The sequence below is a fragment of the Pipistrellus hanaki genome (assembly GCF_964339955.1).
Source record: "Pipistrellus hanaki genome assembly, chromosome: 5".
In the NCBI taxonomy this organism is placed as follows: domain Eukaryota; kingdom Metazoa; phylum Chordata; class Mammalia; order Chiroptera; family Vespertilionidae; genus Pipistrellus; species Pipistrellus hanaki.
Window position 1 is genome coordinate 5955369 of NC_140507.1, and position 17730 is coordinate 5973098.

At 44.1% G+C, this 17730-nt stretch overlaps 1 protein-coding gene across 2 annotated transcripts in view; it reads right to left on the minus strand.

The window, feature by feature from the left end:
• DOCK2 (dedicator of cytokinesis 2) overlaps positions 1-17730 on the minus strand; it is a 362595-nt gene that overhangs the window by 193523 nt on the left and 151342 nt on the right. For both annotated transcript variants that reach the window (XM_084884009.1, XM_084884008.1), the window contains exon 27: positions 6309-6404. In XM_084884009.1, the coding sequence (XP_084740135.1) occupies positions 6309-6404 (96 nt within the window). The remainder of the gene's footprint in view (positions 1-6308; positions 6405-17730) is intronic.

Here is a 17730-nt window from a genome sequence, read left to right on the forward strand (position 1 = left end):
GCATCTTACATTTGATAAAATATGACCTGTGGTAAATAGAAACCATTCTCTGGCAAAACTGATATATTTTTTTAGTATCTTCTACTCTTAAATCACAGCTTTCTTAAAGGAACCAACACAATGTGGAAGAAAATAAGAGAATATAGGTTATAAAAGTCCTTTTGGACTGGACCAGAAAAACACCAGTGGTTTCAATCTGTACATAATTGTGCAAGTGTCTTGCATACCTCGTGTTTCTCCAATCTTATGCTCATGACAGACATCATTAATCAATTCAGCACTTCTTCCCACTGAGCCAATATGCAGCCTTTGAATCTTTCTCAATGCAGTACTGTAGGTAGTTAATGCCAATCCATCAGAGTTGGTACAGGAAGCAACATCTATTTTCAGTCCCTCACTCAGAAGCTTGGGAGATAGGGAAAGAGAATGGGCATTGGCCAAGTCAAGAAACCTAGTTGCATGAGAAACATCTCAACAATGACAGAGTCCAATGCTCAGAAGTCAAGGTCTAGAGCACATGTGTCAAACACAAGGCCCGCGGGCCAAATCCAGCCCGCCAGGCCTTGCAATGTGGCCCGCACCGCGCTGTCATCACTGCACTCCGCTGTCAGTTTATGACATTGTCAGTTTATGACTGTTCAGTAAACCATTCGGCCCGCAATTTAGGCTGGATTTTAGATTTTGGTCCCTTCTCTGATTGAGTTCGACACCCCTAGTAGAGCTATGAAATCAACATAAAGTCACAGAGCCAACTCTCTGCCAAACGAGTGAGGAGACTCTGCTATGCTCCCTTACCCAAAATATCCTTCTACCAACCCATGCTGCCTTTCTCAGCATGGAAGTCAAACTCTTTGCTTACATAAATAAACAGATTAGATTCTGGCAAAGAGAGAAAGACAGGGCAACAGCCATGTAAAAGTCCTTTGCTTTCTGTTTTGCAAAATTTCCTTTTGCTCATTTGTCACCATAAACACCTCATTGTTCAGGCAGGCAATCTACAGAACAAAGCAGGAATGGTTATTTCCAGCAAACGATAATTACAATGTGCTCTGTGCAAGAAGCAATCATCCTAGCCCTATGATTCCTGTACGTTTAATAGCCAACACCTTTCATAGCAATGTTCCCACTTCCATAAATAAGAGAAAAAAAGTCACTATTTAATCCCATAATGACACGAGAGAAACCAGCCGCCCTGGGCCTGATCAAAGCCTCCTTGGGATTTCAGAAGTATCAGACAAATCGGGTGTTCGCCATAAATATTGGTTGTTTAATATTCCCAGGCAATGGAAAGTAACCAATAAAAATCATATCTGGAAAATTAAAAGTGACGGTTGGAATGGGGATCTCTCCTCCTTGTCAAATTCCAACTTGAAGTTAAATTGGGGCTTTCAGTGCTAAGACAGGGACCCTTGACCTCTGAGTAATTACTTTCCAACATCATTTTCTTTAATTTGGAGGCGAGGGGTCAATTCTAAGAATTGCTGGGTATGCCCATTTTGTGAACATAAAGCCACATCTTAAGAAAGGCCTGCTTATTGCTTCCTCCTCGATCAGGACATCCCTCCTCCTCGTGAGGTGTGCTTGCTGCCCAGCTGAGTTCCCCTCGCTCAGCACTCTCAGCACTGTAATTACACCAGCAAACTCAAGGGTCATTGAGACTGACTCAGCTTCAGCTCAGAACCTCTGCAAGGTTCCGGGAATCAGCCCAGGGGGCAGGGCAAGTCTGAGCAGGAGGTTTCTTACACTGCCGCCCCCTGCCCCATTTGTTGAAGGAGGAAAAAAGGGTCTGAACTAAGGGAGAAGCACACAGAAAAATCATGAAGGTCTGCTATAGTACAGAGTTTGGGGAAGCAGTTCAGGCACTCATAACTTGAACACACATTTATTGAATACCTTCCTTATGCCAGGCACCCTCCTAGAGGATGAGAATGAGTAAAACATGCCGTTGGCCCTCAAGGGAGTCTGCAGAATGTAGGGGACATGAGTCACAAAAACAGAAAATCACCTTGCAATGGACCGAATACAATGATCCACTGACTAAGAGGGACAGAAGTTCTGAGAGTCAATGGGAGACCAGTAGGGGAGGGACTGGGGCCAGAGATGCTGAAAACAGCAGCACTTAGTGGGTGACTAGCAGTGGCAGGTGAGTGGGAGGGTTATAAACTGAGTGAATTTGAGGCACTTGAGAGATTTCCCTCTGGAGGAGGTCATGGTTTTCTTGAGGTCACAGACCATAGTTAACTCACTTCCGAGGCTTTGTGCTGAGTACATAAGAAGTTCTGACAAAATACAAAATGGATAAATAAATGAATATTGTATATAAAGAACCACCTATGCAGAGGCTTCTTGTGTATCATCTAATTCTCACAGCAACGCTATTTTAAAAAGGTCTATTATTATCCCATTCTATGGATAGTGCCAGGCCTCCAAAGTCTCAGGTATGAGAGAGGAGCCAAGTAGGGCAAGTTCACAGATTAAAATGACAAAAAAAAAAAAAAGGTAGAGCACAAGAAAACATGCTCAAAATCATTAGTCATCATGGAAATGCAAATTTAAACTACAATGAGACACAACCAGAATGTTTATAAATCCATTAGAATTGTTATAATCCCAAGGACTAACAATACTAAATGTAGATAATGTCCATATATAGATAATGTAGATCATCTAGATAATGTAGAATCCTCAAACATTGCTGGTGGGAATGTAAAATGGTACAGGCACTATAGAAAAGTTTGGCATTTTCTTAGAAAGTTAGATATACACTTCCCACACCCCCCAACAATTCCGCTCCTAGGTTTCTACCCAAGAGAAATTAAAATATCACATACAAATGTTCATACAAAATCTGTGTGTGAGTTCATAGCAGCACTATATACAATAGCTAAAAGTTGGAAGTAATTAAAATGTCTATCAAGTAGTAAATGGGTAAACAAATGTGATATTTTCATACAATGTACTGCTATCCAGAAATAAGAAGGAATTAAGCAGTTACACATTCTAAAATATAAATGAACCTCAAGACACTATTCCAAGAAAAAAAAAGTCCAGACACAAAAAAAAACATATGTGAAATTTCCAGAAAAGGCAAATCAAAAGAGCTAGGCAGTAGATAAATGGTTGCTTAGGGCTGGGGGTGGAGACTAGGAGTGTACAGGAAGTGGCTGCAAATGGAAACTTGGAGGATGGAGGTAGTGTTCTAAACTGAATTATGGTGATGATTGCACAATTGCAAATATTTATTAAGACTAATTATTCAATTTCCAAGTCTGTAAATTATACTTCAATGAACCTTTTATAAAATAAAAAAAATAAATAAAAAAAAAGGAAGAGAGCTGTGTGATTTAGAAGAAAGGGTGGAGGATGTCCCAAATGGGTTGGTGAGATATTTGGGGCAGCTTCATAAGAGAACACGTTTGTGCTGGACCTGGAAGATGAGGGAGGGTTTCAACAGAGAGAAACAGCACATAAAGGCATTCCAGACAAAGAAAGCAGCATGATAGCGAATGTGCCAGGCATGTCTGGGCAGTATCCAGACAGCCAATTTGGATGGATAAAAAGAAATGAAAATGAAAAATTTGGTTGCTGCCAGATGACAGGAGACAGGGCAAACTAATGCATTTATGACTTAATTTGGTTGACTGTGGGGAGCCACTGAACATTCTGGAGTAGGGCAGTGTCCTGGCAAAGCTGAATGGGGCAGCAGTGAGAAGTGTGTGCGGGAAGGGCGAGTGACCAGGGCAGAGCAACAGATGAAAAGCTAAGAGAACTGGTTGTAGCGAATGAGGGTCAGACGGTGGCCACCTGCCTGTGTCGTTAATGCAAAGAGACAGAGAGACGTATTGTACCTGATAGAAATAACAAACCCCATTCTTTGTTTCTGTTTTCTTTTTTTAAAACCTGAAGATATTTTTTCCATAGAGTTTTAGAGAGAGGGGATGAGAGAAGGAAGACAGAGAAATATCAATGTGGGAGAAACACATCAATTGGTTGCCTCCCACATCCCCCTGACCTGGGCCTGGGCTGGGGAGCAGCCTGCAACTGAGGTACATGCCCCTGACCAGAACTGAACCCAGGACCCTTTGGTCTGCAGTCTGTTGCTCTATCCACTGAGACAATGATCCAGGGCTATGATCCAGGCACTGTTTTAAAGAATCACTTGGAAAGGAGAGAGAGTGTGAAGAGCCTGTGATGTATGAAATAAACTAAGTGGGTTGATGACCACCTTTAGGTCTGACTCCAAAGAAAAGGAATAAAGATTAGAGGACTCATAAGATGATTATCTAAGGCGTGCTATGGAAACCACAGATATGCAAGCTTGTAGCTGAATAAGAAATAGTGATACTGCTAAGGTGAAAGGATGGTAAGTGGGACAAATGACAGAGACCAAGTCATGTGGCTCTCTGCCCCCGGAAGGCAGAGGTGCCTGGCACTGCTGGCCCTTTCTCTGATGTCCCCACACCCTGAAATGTGCATTAATATATACTAAGTACACATGCTTTGACATGAGTGGACAGAACGGATGGGTATGAAGAAGATTGTTACACTCTATTGCTTCCAGGGAACAAGTCCTTGCCCATCTAATCCTATGTATTATTTAATAGAGCTAATATGCTAACAACCTTCCAGATGACCTTCTGGATGAAGCCAGTAGGGCTGCAAGGGCCAAGCCCCTTGCATGAGTTTCATGCATCAGGCCTCTAATGTTAGAATAACTCTCTGCACCCAATGGTTTGTGGCCATGAAGCAAGACCATAGTCTACCCACGATCAGCATCTACTTTTTCTTTTTTAATATATATTTTATTGATTTTTTATAGAGAGGAAGAGAGAGAGATATAGAGCTAGAAACGTCGATGAGAGAGAAACATCGACCAGCTGCCTCTTGCACACCCCCGGGAATGTGCCTGCAACCAATGTACATGCCCCTGACCGGAATCGAACCTGGGACCTTTCAGTCCGCAGACGGATGCTCTACCACTGAGCCAAACTGGTTTCAGCAACACCCACTTTTAATTATCTGTCAACACCTAAGTATCAGGACATTTAACATAAAGTTTCTATATTTTCAGCTTCTTTTGAAATGCTGGGAGTTCTGGAAATTATAGGTGTCATCAGAGATGAGCAGGATTTGTCGTCTTGAAACATTAAGGTCCCTGCCTGGAACACTCATTCATTCACTCAATCATTGAACCAGTATTTATTGTGCACCCACTACATGCCAGGCAAGGTCTAGAGATATGAATGTACAAATCAGACAAAGTTATTTACATTCCTAGAGCTCATATTCTCACCAGGAGAGCACAACAATAACCAAATAAATAAAGGTATATAGTATGTTTGTTTGTTTGTTTTTTCAGGTGATAAGTACTAAACAACTTAAAGGAGAGTAAGGCGAAGAGACTGAGAGAGGATAGAGAGAGATGGCAGGTCCTATAGACAGAGCAGTCAGCAGGGAAGCCTCTCTGAATAAGTGACACTGAGCCAAAATCTGATTAACATGATGTAACCAGCCCTCAGACTTGAGATGCAGATGGGCCAAGCCAAGGAAATGACAAATGGAATAATGCTTTATATGTGGGAGGAACACGGAAAAGAATGAGCGAGGGGGAGAGGGCATTTCAGGCCCCAGCGACGGTTTAAATGTTCCTCTGAGTGAGATGGGAAAGTACTGGTGAGTTTGAGCAAGAGAGTGACATATTTATATTCATAATTGGTCCCTGTAAGCATTAGTTTTTGGCCCTTGGCTTAGAGCATGGTGGGCAAAGATTAAAGGGTTGAAGGTGGGCTCTGTGTCTGGAGAGAAAAACAATCAGACTATGAGGTAGGTATCTCCTAATGTACAGAACATAGTGTTTGTGCAGAAGAGTAGCCCAAAATTTATCAGTTACCTTGAATTAATCAACTCTAAGGGAAGAGTTAATACACAAGTAAGCCACTTAGAAAACCAAGCTCATGGGACCCGGAGACTGAGCCCTGCTTGACTCTAGGTCAGAAGTAAAGTGAACGTGAGAGTGGAGCACTCTGCTCAGTCTCCTCACAAAGAGCTTCTCTCACTTCTCCCAGTGATGTTCCCTCCCCACTGCCACACTCAACTTGGTAGACAAGACCCAAGCCCTATTTTATTTCCGCAACTTGATTTAACTCATATGTTCTCCCAGCTCAGATAGGAAATAAATCATCTGACCCTTGCACTCCAAAACAAAGCAGTAGTCGGCGCTGGGTGTTCAACATGATCGGTGTTCCAGAAAATCCATTCCCTGACCATGAACAGTGGGAAACATTTGACAAGAAGAAGGATCTACTCACAATCAGGGGGTAATCCCGTCCCATCGTGATGACCATCCGGTTCACAGTGCGAAGCAATTGGACCATGATCTCTTGGATGTGGTGGTAGGTGAAGGCCTGTAACACAGTCAGAGACATTTGTGTGACAACCAGGACATTGTGTCTGCACACCTCTTTCAAAGAATATGCAACAGCAGTCAGACATGGTGATTACCAAGATCACCATCAGCAGCAGCACTAGCACCATCATCACCATCATTATCATCATCATCACCATCATCACCATCATTATCATCATCATCACTGTTGTCATATCTCCATTACCATCACCACCAGGCACTAGACACCAAAACTCCAATAACTATCTTAAATATAAGTTAGTAATTAATTGCTTAATATCTGGAATCAAAAACTTTTGATTTAGAATACCAACTGGGTCAAGAATTCTTGTGCTACATGGGCTGAGTTACTTCTCTGCACTTTGGTCTCTTCACCTGTGAGACAGTTGGGATCTAACCTGGGATAAGGACAGAATGTGATGCAGGGGAGTGAAGAAGGTGATGAAGAAGTTGAGACACAAACAAGATAACCTAGAGATCAGCAACAGCAGGGCGCCACTATCCCCTTGGGCCAGAAGAACAAATAGAGGAGCCGGTGGTGCAGGAGCCCAGGACTGGGGTTATGTGATGGAAACTGTAAGCATAGGGTGCTTCTGCAGTAGAAGCTGGATGATCTACTTTAGGGGAATCGTGGTGAGCCAGGTTGTGACATTTATAGGGTTCTTCCCACTTTAAATATAGGTCTCTGAGCCTCCTTGTCAATACTCTTTGAGTATTTGCTGTGGTAGGCGATTGTTTTGTGCATTTTGAGAATTCTAAGCTCCTGCACAGAGTACCATCCATGCATAACTGGGAGGGTGGTCATGGCCAAGTGGTGAGGCCCTGGGATTTTAAATTCAGCATCTCTGGGTCTGGACACAACTTCGCACTTGCACCATGTGACCTCGTTTATCACTTATTTCTCTGTATCTCAACTCTCTCATTTATAAATGTAGATGGGTTTCTCATCCATCTTTCAAGGTTGATGTGAACATGAAAATAACATGTGCAATTCTGGAAAAATGAGCACGCCTCATTCCATGGCAGGAGAACCAGTGGGTCCAAGATAGAGCCTGGGCATCAGTAATTCATGAATTCTATGCAGCGCATTCTGATGGCTGGGAACCACGACACCACACACTGTGGAGCTCCGGAGGCAGACTGGGGTTGGGAAGCAACCTGTGTCTCCAGGACCTTGGCAGAGGCTGACAGAAGAAAGGGCTGAGTAAATGGTGGCTGAAAGGTGCATGGCCCCTCGGACTTCTTCATAAGCACCTTATGAAATGTAGCTGCTTTCCATTTAAGTGTGGTTTGTCTCTTAATATAACCTATGAAAGGAAAATAGATTTGTATTAAGAAAAAGAACAAAGATGTGCTTATTAAAAACTCTCCTTCCTCCCCAACAGGCTTTCAGTGACTCCAAAGATGAGTGGCCCAGAGATTCCTCTCTCTCTCTCTCTCTCTCTCTCTCTCTCTCTCTCTCTCTCTCTCTCTCTCTCTCTCTCTCTGCCTCACCCTCACTCCGTCTGCACTAATCCCCACTCTCCAGCCCCAGGGAGCTTCCCAGTAGAACCACTGCCACCAGAGCTTCCACCCAAACACATGTATTTTACAGAAACAAGTGCTCATGACCCATTAGATGCCAGTGTCTTGTTGGATTTGAGCCATCCCCCCCTCCCCCCATCCAGCCCTTTCCTTGTATCACGGTTTCCTCCTGGTGCTCAGAGGCAAGGGAGAGAACATCTGCCTTTAATTCAGACTGAGGTGAGACTCTCTTGTGATTTCCTTCTATCCTTTATGAACTCAAGCCTCTTTTCTGACTTTCAATCTCCAATATTTCATATGATATAAATGTAATCATCATGGTAATAAAAATGTTTAACATGCTTTGAATGCTTACTAAATACCTGGCACCCTACTAAATAAGACCTCATTTCACAACAAGAAGGGCAATATTATGATCTCCATTGGTTAGAGGAGAAGGCTGGAGCCCAGAGAGGTTAAGTAACTTGTCTTGGGCCACCCAGCTAAAAAGGCAAAGAAAAATTGATTCAAACCCAGCACTCACCTAGGTGATTAGAACGGGAATATAGATCTTTGGTTGCTACATTGGGGGCCTCATCAGCCTCTTTGCATCTGTGAAGGTAGGATAGCCCCCATCCTCCATCTTGAAGTATTATTGCCTTCAGTAACTTCTGATCTTGCCTTTCCCTTTTAGAAAATCTTTGGTGCTAGGTATTCATTACTCCCTTGTCCTTTCTGCATTCCTTTGCAATTTCATCCAACTGAGCCCACTGCCAATTCATATAATGGCTTCCATTTGATGACACCCTCCCTCTGCACCAGGATTACATCTCTCTCTTCCTTTACCAATAGAGATAATAAAATCCATTTCTCTTGCTTCTTTTAAGTAGCCGTTCATGCAAAAAGCAGCAATTAGACTGCTCAGGAAGTTTGGTATTCAAACGTGGAAAACCGTCCAATTTATTTCCTTCCACTTTAGGTCCCAATAGGGGTGGCTGTGAGGCAGAGTGTTCTGGGATCTGAGGGACTTGGCTTTGAATCTCAATCCTGCTCATTTGAGCTGGTGACCTGGGGCAAATTGCTTTTCTCCCCTGAATTTCAGTTTCTGTGTTTATAAAAGGTGGCAAACAATAGAAGCCCGGAGTGCTGGTCTGAGGAGTAAGCAAAGGAATGCAGGTAAAGCCCTCGCTGCCCAGGGTGGACAGACACATAGTAGGTCCTCAGCAAGTGGTGGCTGCAACTCCTCTCCCCCTCGGTCTGCACTGCATTCGGCCAAGCTTGCAGATTCCCAGCACGCAGCAGCAAGTGCAGTAAAAGGCAATGCATAACCTAAACTCTGGATAATATCGAGATGTCGCCCAAAGAATGTATAGCGGATATGCAAATGGAAAACTTTCAAGATGATAAACCTGTGCTAAGCAGTAAAAATGCAGCCACAAATCACGCACTGTTAATTGCTCCGCTGCCAGGCAAGTGGAGGAATCTCTTCGGAAGTGTCTTCCGGGCTCGAACTAAACGGTGACTTGTAATTGAAATGACAAAGTCAGTCTTCCCATTATGGCCCTGGTAAAGAATCAATCCTCCAACCTAAACACACTGCAAATTGTAGCGGATTTTTTCCCCCCTTTAATAATTATAGGCCGTGTGTGATATCTGGAAGGAACGTGGGGTTCTTTCTTTAATCTTACCTATAAGCCTGAAACATAACACAGTAAAAAGAGGGATGACATAAGTCAGTCAGAAAAAGCTAAGAACCATATGATTTCAATCCTCTGTGAGATATAAAACTGAAACTCAGACACCGACAACAGTGTGCTGGTTACCAGGGGGAAGGGAGCAGAGGGAGCTGGGGTAGAAAGGGGGCCAGGTCCTTTTTTTAAAGGAAGGAAGGAAGGAAGGAAGGAAGGAAGGAAGGAAGGAAGGAAGGAAGGAAGGAAGGAAGGAAGGAAGGAAGGAAGGAAGGAAGGAAGGAAGGGAAGGAGGGAAGGAAGGAAGGAGGGAGGGAGGGAGGGAGGGAGGGAGGGAGGGAGGGAGGGAGGAAGGAAACGAGGGAGGGAGGAAACGAGGGAGGGAGGAAAGGAGGGAGACAGAGAAGGAGGGAAGAAGGAAGGAAGGATAGAAGGAAGGGAGGGAGGGAGGGAGGAAGGGAGGGAAGGAGAGAGGGAGGAAGGGAGGGAGGGAGAGAGGGAGGGAGGGAGGAAGGAAAAGGAGGAAGGGAGGGAGGAAGAGAAGGAGAGAAAGTGGGAGGAGGGAGAAGGGGGGAAAGAAGGGAGGGAGGAAACTGAAAGAAGGGTGGGTAGGTGGCTGGGGGGACAACCCGGTCTTCTTGGCTCACCCTGGGCCCTGGGCCAGCCTCGGACTTTGTAGAATAACATACAGACACAGCATTTCACAACACTGAATCAAATTCTGTAAAATATGTCCCCTATTTTCATTTTTCTTTCAACCCTTTTGATGATACCAAGTAGAAAGGAGCCCCTTCGGCGCTAATATGTCTTTAACACCTGCCTGCTCATGCAAAACAACCAGGGGAGGCCTGGGATCAGAGCTGACAGACAACAGCATCTTCTTAGAACCCAATAACACTGTTGCATTGTGTCTATATATAGCAAGGGTTCAGGAAAAGACCCAAAACCTGAAAATAAAGCAAAATAAGGATTTTGTAAAATTTTAATAGGGTGTTTCTGAGAAGCCCAACTCGGGGAGTCCTCTTACTCTCTTGGAAAATGCAATTCTGTTTCAGCATCCACAGCCGAGTAGAAAGCAGAAATATGAGCACTCCATAAAGCCAGAGGCTCCCTTGTAGAGCAGTGATAAAGTGTGATATTTTGTAGTCTGCTAAAGGTTATAGCTCTGTTGGTCTGTAAAAATGTTACATGTCTTATATCTAAGCCCAACTCAATATAAGCATCTCCTCTCCCCAAATTCAAGAATCCTAAACACTTTTGAACTAGCTATTTCTTTGGTCAGCTTTCCCCCTGGTTTAATAAATAAAACTTTAAAAAGTGCTTACTATCTAACTACATAAGATGATATTCTTAAACATTTGAAAATTCCACTTTTACACAAGTAATGCTGACTATTTAATGGTGGTAATGTTATTTTTTTAATCAAAGTTACAAATGTGTATAGTTTAGAAACACTGATGTTCATCATTAAAAAAACAAAAAAGACCAAAAAACAAAAACAAAAAAACAAAAAACCCAGCTTGGCTAGTGTGGCTCAATGGTTGAGCACTGACCTATGAACCAGGAGGTCATGGATCGATTCCCAACCAGGGCACATGCCTGGGCTGTGGGCTCCATCCCCAGCTTGGGGCATGCAGAAGGCAGCAGATCAATGATTCTCTCTCATCACTGATGTTTTGTTTTGTTTTTTTTCTCTCTCTCCCTCACCCTTTCTTTATAAAATCAATAATAATATTTAAAACAAAAACACAAGTTCTTCATGCCCCCCAACCAGAGGACGAGCCTTATTCTTTTTAGCATATGTGGTTGTGACTTTAGTACTTATATGTGGCCTGAGTAGGTCTTGTGGTCAGGGAGCTTCTCTGCAGGGTGATCGAGTTGGGATGGTTAGTTGGAGCAACTCGAATACCCACAGATATGCCAGGCTTTTTTCTGGGGCCGCGTGGATTCCGCCGACAAGACTCCTCTGATCTCTTGCCTGAAGGCTGAGAGCCTGGTTGCCGGCATAGGGAGCTGAGGGGGAGGAAAGTGCCGGAGGCCTTGGCTTCCAAGATGCATGCTTTGATTGAAACCTTGTTTGGAGCAGGGAATTGCTGCCCTCCGCTGCACCTAATGTCACCTAATCCCGACGGCCTGTGCTGTATCCTCTTTGTAAAATATCCCCCACCACCACTACCCTATGACTCAGCTGCCCAGACAGGCTGCTTCTTACCACACTTGCCACTGATCCTCCCTGTTTTCACTCCTCTCCCTCACCCCCACCTCCAAAGGCCCTGCTCCCACCATTTCCTGGAACTTGGGGGGAATCTCTGCTGCAGATGAGATGAGATGCCAGCTTTCCCCGCTGCTGGCTTATGAATCACGCTCCCAGGTCTGCTAAATCAGTCAGTATTTTTCCATATGGTACCTACCTTCCTTTTATAAAACTCCCTTTACTTTTTCTTTTTAGTAGATTTTCCAGAGGGAGCAAAATACGAGACCCTGTTTCATCTAATATCTTTACAGGGATTCCTACGCTAAATGTCATTGTTAAATGTTTATGAGTGAGCTCACTGAATAGAAATGTTCACAGTACATGGGCTAACGTGCAGTGATAGAAAGGTGGCTGTGCTTTGCTGATGCTGGATTTCGAACAGAGTTTAGTATAACCCTTACTTTACAGAATGCCACACATCAGCATTGAGAAGGGGCTGGCCTGGGTCACATGACCAGTGACAGGTGCTGCTATCAGAGTTAGCATGAAAAACCAGCTCTGGCCGACTGCTCCCGCACCTAGCACACATGCAACCTTGGGCCTTGTGTTCATGCCAAGGACAACCCCAGCTACTCTGCCTCCTTTGTTTTTAGGCCTTTTTAGTACCAAGATGAAGATCACAAGGTCACGGCTACCGAGTTAAACCCGAAGACCTTTTCTTTCTAACAACAGAGACATAATGCATAGTCTGGCCTTGGAAACGGCTGCTGCCCAGAGCTGCCACTGTCTTCCTCTGCTCTGCGCTCCTATGGAAGGGGTCCTTTCAACTTCCTTTTCCTTTAGAAGGCACCAGAAACACTCCCTCCAAAGGAAATAACCTAACTTTCAAAGGATAGTAACATCATCCTCTAAAGCACATGTGTCAAACACAAGGCCCGCGGGCCAAATCCAGCCCGCCAGGCCTTGCAATGTGGCCCGCACTGCGCTGTCATCACTGCACTCCGCTGTCAGTTTATGACATTGTCAGTTTATGACTGTTCAGTAAACCATTCGGCCCGCGATTTAGGCTGGATTTTAGATTTTGGCCCCTTCTCTGATTGAGTTCGACACCCCTACAAAGCACAGTCACCTTCTCTCCTTCTCACGAGTTCTAGGTTTAAGGCTGTGTTCTTCCCCCTGTGTGACTAGCTTCTCTCCGGAAAGACTTGAATAATTGCAGGACAGTTCATTGGGTAAAGGAGGCAACAGAGGGGGCAGGGACCCAGAGAGGCAGAGGGCGAGGTCAGTGGAGCTGAGCTGTGGCTTTGCTGTGCCCCATCACCTCCCAGTCTCCTACCCTCCAGGCAGCTCCCCACTTCCCTGGCAAGACGTGAGTGAGCCCTCATGTGGCCATGAGTGTCTGAACCCCAGGGGTTCACCTTCTCCAGGAGGGAGAGTTGGCATCAGCGGTAGAAGACAAAAAAAAGGAAGAAAAGGTGGGCTCCTCATTCTGACACTGCTGTTACCTGTCAATCTTGAAGTGGTACTATTTGCTAAGAACTATGCATATAGACCTGACAACTGTAATCTCGCTTAATAAAAAACAACAACAACAACAACAACAACACACACACACACACACACACACACACACACACACACACACACATTGAAGCCCCAGAAGTGAAATCTGAGCATCAGAGAGAGGATGAGTAACTTGCCCAGGAATTATCCACTCACGGGTGGCCAAGCCTGAACTCAAGCTCAGTTCTGTCTAATCCTAAACTCTTTCCATGACACAGAGTGCGGGGAGGGGCCAAGAAGAGTGAGTGCTTTCGGCTCTCCACGGCATCTGTTGCTGCATTTCTCAGTGATATGAAAACAGTCTCTCCTCATGCAGAGACTACGGAGCCAACACCATGCTCCTTCCCTAGGTTAACCACACTTACCTCCCCGCACCCCAGTTTCTTCACCTCTACACTGGGCATAATGGCACCCACAATATCAGAATTGTTTTGAGACTCTGTAGCTAGTTCTGACACTCACTGCTAATATTTTCTGAGCTTTTTACTCCATGTTAAGTACTCTTCTAAGCACTTGGCTATATTAATTTAAGAAATTCTGCAAGCACCTATCAAATGAGAGAAATCCTTCCATTATCCCAGATTTGCAGCTGGGAAAACGGAGGCTGTGGTTGGGCACTGATCCTAGTTCCGGCCCAGGGAGGCCTGTCTGAACCCAGGTCCAGGCTTCCAGCTGCCCCTGCCTCCATGTTTTAGGACCATGGAGAGGAATGCATGTGGCAGGACTTTGAGATGATAAATCTTTCTGCAAATTTGCCCAAAGTAAACAGTGAGGCAAACGTTTGTGTGCACAGCTGTTGATAGCATATTGTTTTATTTATAATATCGAAATGCAGCAAGCAAGATAAATGTCCCCCAATCAGGGATCCCATTATATAAATGACAGCTTATCCACTCAATGGAATAGAAAAAGGCAGATATTCTTGATCTGAAAAGATAGCCTTAATATATCCAGTAAAAAGAGACCACAGGCTACCATGTGTAATATAATCCCATTTATGTTTTTGAAAAAAATATTTTCCTATGTCCAAAAATCCTGGAAAGTGCATGGCAAGACATTAACAATGGTCCCTCTGAGCAGGGGGAAGAGGCAGAGAGGTGAGGTGGTGAGGTTAAAGGGATAACTTTATTTGCTATGGTTTGTTGGAAATTTTTACAATAATCACTTATGATAATTAAGAGAATAGACCCAATGGGAAAAAGATGAGTCAGTCAATATACTTAAGGAACCACACTCACAGGGACTGGGTGGATGCATTCCAGGGAAGACGGGGAGGGCGGGGCTGAAAGGTCCGGAGGGGGGAGGGGGGGGAAGACTGGGGGGCGTGTCTGCCCCATGCTGAGCGGTCACAGGACCCTTGGTGCTTATGGATAAAGTGCTGTTGTCAACTGAGAAAAGCATTACAAAGTAACATGGTTTAATACCTCTTTAAAAGGCAGAACTATGAAATATCGTATTCCATTTATCAAATGCTTTTAAGTTCCATTTGCAGGTGGGGGGGAAAAAACCTACTTAAAGCAGCCAGGAATAAAACACATAACCAAACCTTTGCCTCCAACAAAAAATACCCAATTGTGCTTAGAGACAAATGTTTCTTTTATTCAGATCCTATTATGTTGCTTGTGGGGCTTTTAGTAAAATGCACTGGGACCTCCAACCTGCAGCCAAAGAGCAGAAAAAAATGAAAGCAAGGTCTGTCAGTCTAAGATCTTACTACAGAGGAATGGAGACTGGCTGGAGCCACTTAGGAGATGTGCCTCAGAGGTGCCTACTTTTGTTCTTCAAAGCAGGGGGGATCTGTGGGGCCGTGTAAGGAGAAATGTATAAACAATACAGCTAACATTTGCTGGATTCTTCCTATGCGCCGGCAATGGGCTGTGTGCCTCGTATTTATTATCTCAGTGCATCTTGGGAAAACCCAGGAGATGAGTGTTATCCCATTTTAAGGTGTAAAATAAGACCCATTGTAATTATTATTGCCATTCGATATTTTAAGCACTTAATAGGTGACAGATGCTATGCTAAATGCTTTACATGCACCATCTCATTGAATTCCCAGAATAATCATATCCATCTGCTACACTGCTGCTCCCCGTGCTACAAAGCAGGGAATTCTGACATGTGCTAGTGTGTAACTTGTCCAGAGCCACAGAGCCATAGGCAATGGAGCTGGGTTTGGATCCATGTCTTCTTGTGTGCAGGGCGCATGTACTGTGAACACGGCTATTTACATAAGTTTTGCATTGTTTGTAATATCCACATGTTCCAAGCAAGCTAAATGTCCAAATGGCCCAGCAGCCATGAGCTCCCTTAGGGTTTCCACTGTGGAAATAGGGCTCTGTGAACTATTTGTAGTATTTCAAGAAGCTTAACAGAAATGGTAGACTCCTCTTCAGTGTTACCGCATTGGCTAATTACAATGTCAAGATCCCTCGTCTGAATGAAAACAAGATAGGCAGGCATTCTGTTGAACTCTGCTGGTCAGAAAATTATAAATGCTACTTATATATTACTAGAGGCCCAATGCATGAAATTCTTGCAAGGGGCTTGGCCCTCTCAGCTGCAGCGGCTTGCCTTGGCCCTCGCAGCCCAGGCTTCATCTTGAATGTCGTCCAAAAGGACATCCAGAAGGTTGTTCAACTGTCTGGAATAATTAGCATATTATGCTTTTGTTAATATAGATTAATTTTTAATTATGTAAACAAATTACTTAACGTTTAATACATGCTGCTTGCTTGGGAAACAATATATTGTAAAGCATGCATCTATGGACCTATAGGAAATGGTGGTGAAAATTCCCTATTGGTATGAACCTTTGCTACCATTTATCCCTCCCTACCCAACTTCTCAATGACCTTCTTCCACCCTCCATTACTGCCCTCCTCTCTCTCCCCTGTTCCACTGGTGGGCTAATTTCTCCTCTGTTTCCTCCTACTTTATGCCTCCACTCCATCACCAGCCTCCAACCCCATTCCCGGGATGGCTTCAGCCACAGGCACAGAAGGTGCCAGGATGGTACTCCGCCACCCCAAATTATTTCCCAAATATACCTCCACGTGTTTACTGATATTTAAACTTCCATGGACAGAATGTCATTCTTCAACTCAGGTTAATTCCCTAGAGATGCTGAGAGGAGGGTATGGAATCAGAATGGAGAATCTGGAAACTTCTAGGCATAGACTTCCTCAACGGTACTAGCAATAGAACTTGACCCCACACTAATGCTAAGGGCTTGCTAGACAGAGGAAGAGAGGATTAAAAAGATATACAACCTTCTACACTCCTTACTACAGTGAAAAATACCCCTAATCACTCCAGAGAGAAAAAACAGAAATCTACAGCTCATTGGATGATAACTGACCTAGATTCCTCAACAGCGTCTCCCCATATCAACACTCAATTGTCCCCCCCTTTTTTTTCTTTTTTTTTTTTTTTTTAGAAAAAGTACTCTTTCTCCACAGACCCTTTCTAAGCCAGCCAGGCACATATCTAAGTTCAGAGACAGGTCTCATGAACATGCCGGGATCCTGGGTCTCAGCCAGAATTCTGAGCCTGTTCTCCCTGATAAGCCTGCTTAGGCAAAAATTATGCCCCAAACTTTAGAAACATTACCACCAACAGGAGGCTTTAAGAGATCATCCTCAAACCTCTTTCCTGTTGCTGGGAAGAGGTGGAAAAAGTAGGCCAGTCTTAATCACAAGAGAGTTGGCCAGAAAAGAGCAATAAATCTGAGGGATGAATGTGAATCCTCTGATCTACGTGTGCCGTTACACAACCTCAAAGTTGTTTCTCAGTTCAGGACGGATATAACTAAACCCTCCCCAGAAACCCATCGCTATGAAGAGCAAGCAATGGAGGTGCGTGCCCCTCTCCATGTGCTGACAAAATCACTGCCTCCTAGAACAAGACCATTTCTTCTCGTTTTGAAAAGGATGGTCTCTTCTTTCTCAATCTCTCTTTCTCCCTCTCTCTCTGTCCTCCCATCAACCCCCATACCGTGAGTCTCTACTTTAATGCTGATAAAGCTCATGTGATTTTCTCCACCCTTCCCTAATTGTAATGATGATTTCAACAAATGTTTACTAAAGTTCTGTCATATGTCTAATACTGACATCATCCCCACCTCACTCTTTTTGGAAAGTTTGGGTTGTGGGTTCCCTCCTCCCCAGCTCGCTCTCGCTCTCTCTCTCTCTCTCTCTCTCTCTCTCTCTCTCTCTCTCCAACCTGTATATCTCAAACAAATTTGGGAGAGGGAGAACTAGTTTATTTTTCTGATTTATTCCAAATTGTTCAATATGACATATGGTTCCTGGTGACCTTTCTAGATGACAAGAACATGGTCAGCTTATTTCTCGGTCTCCATAGCATACTCAGAG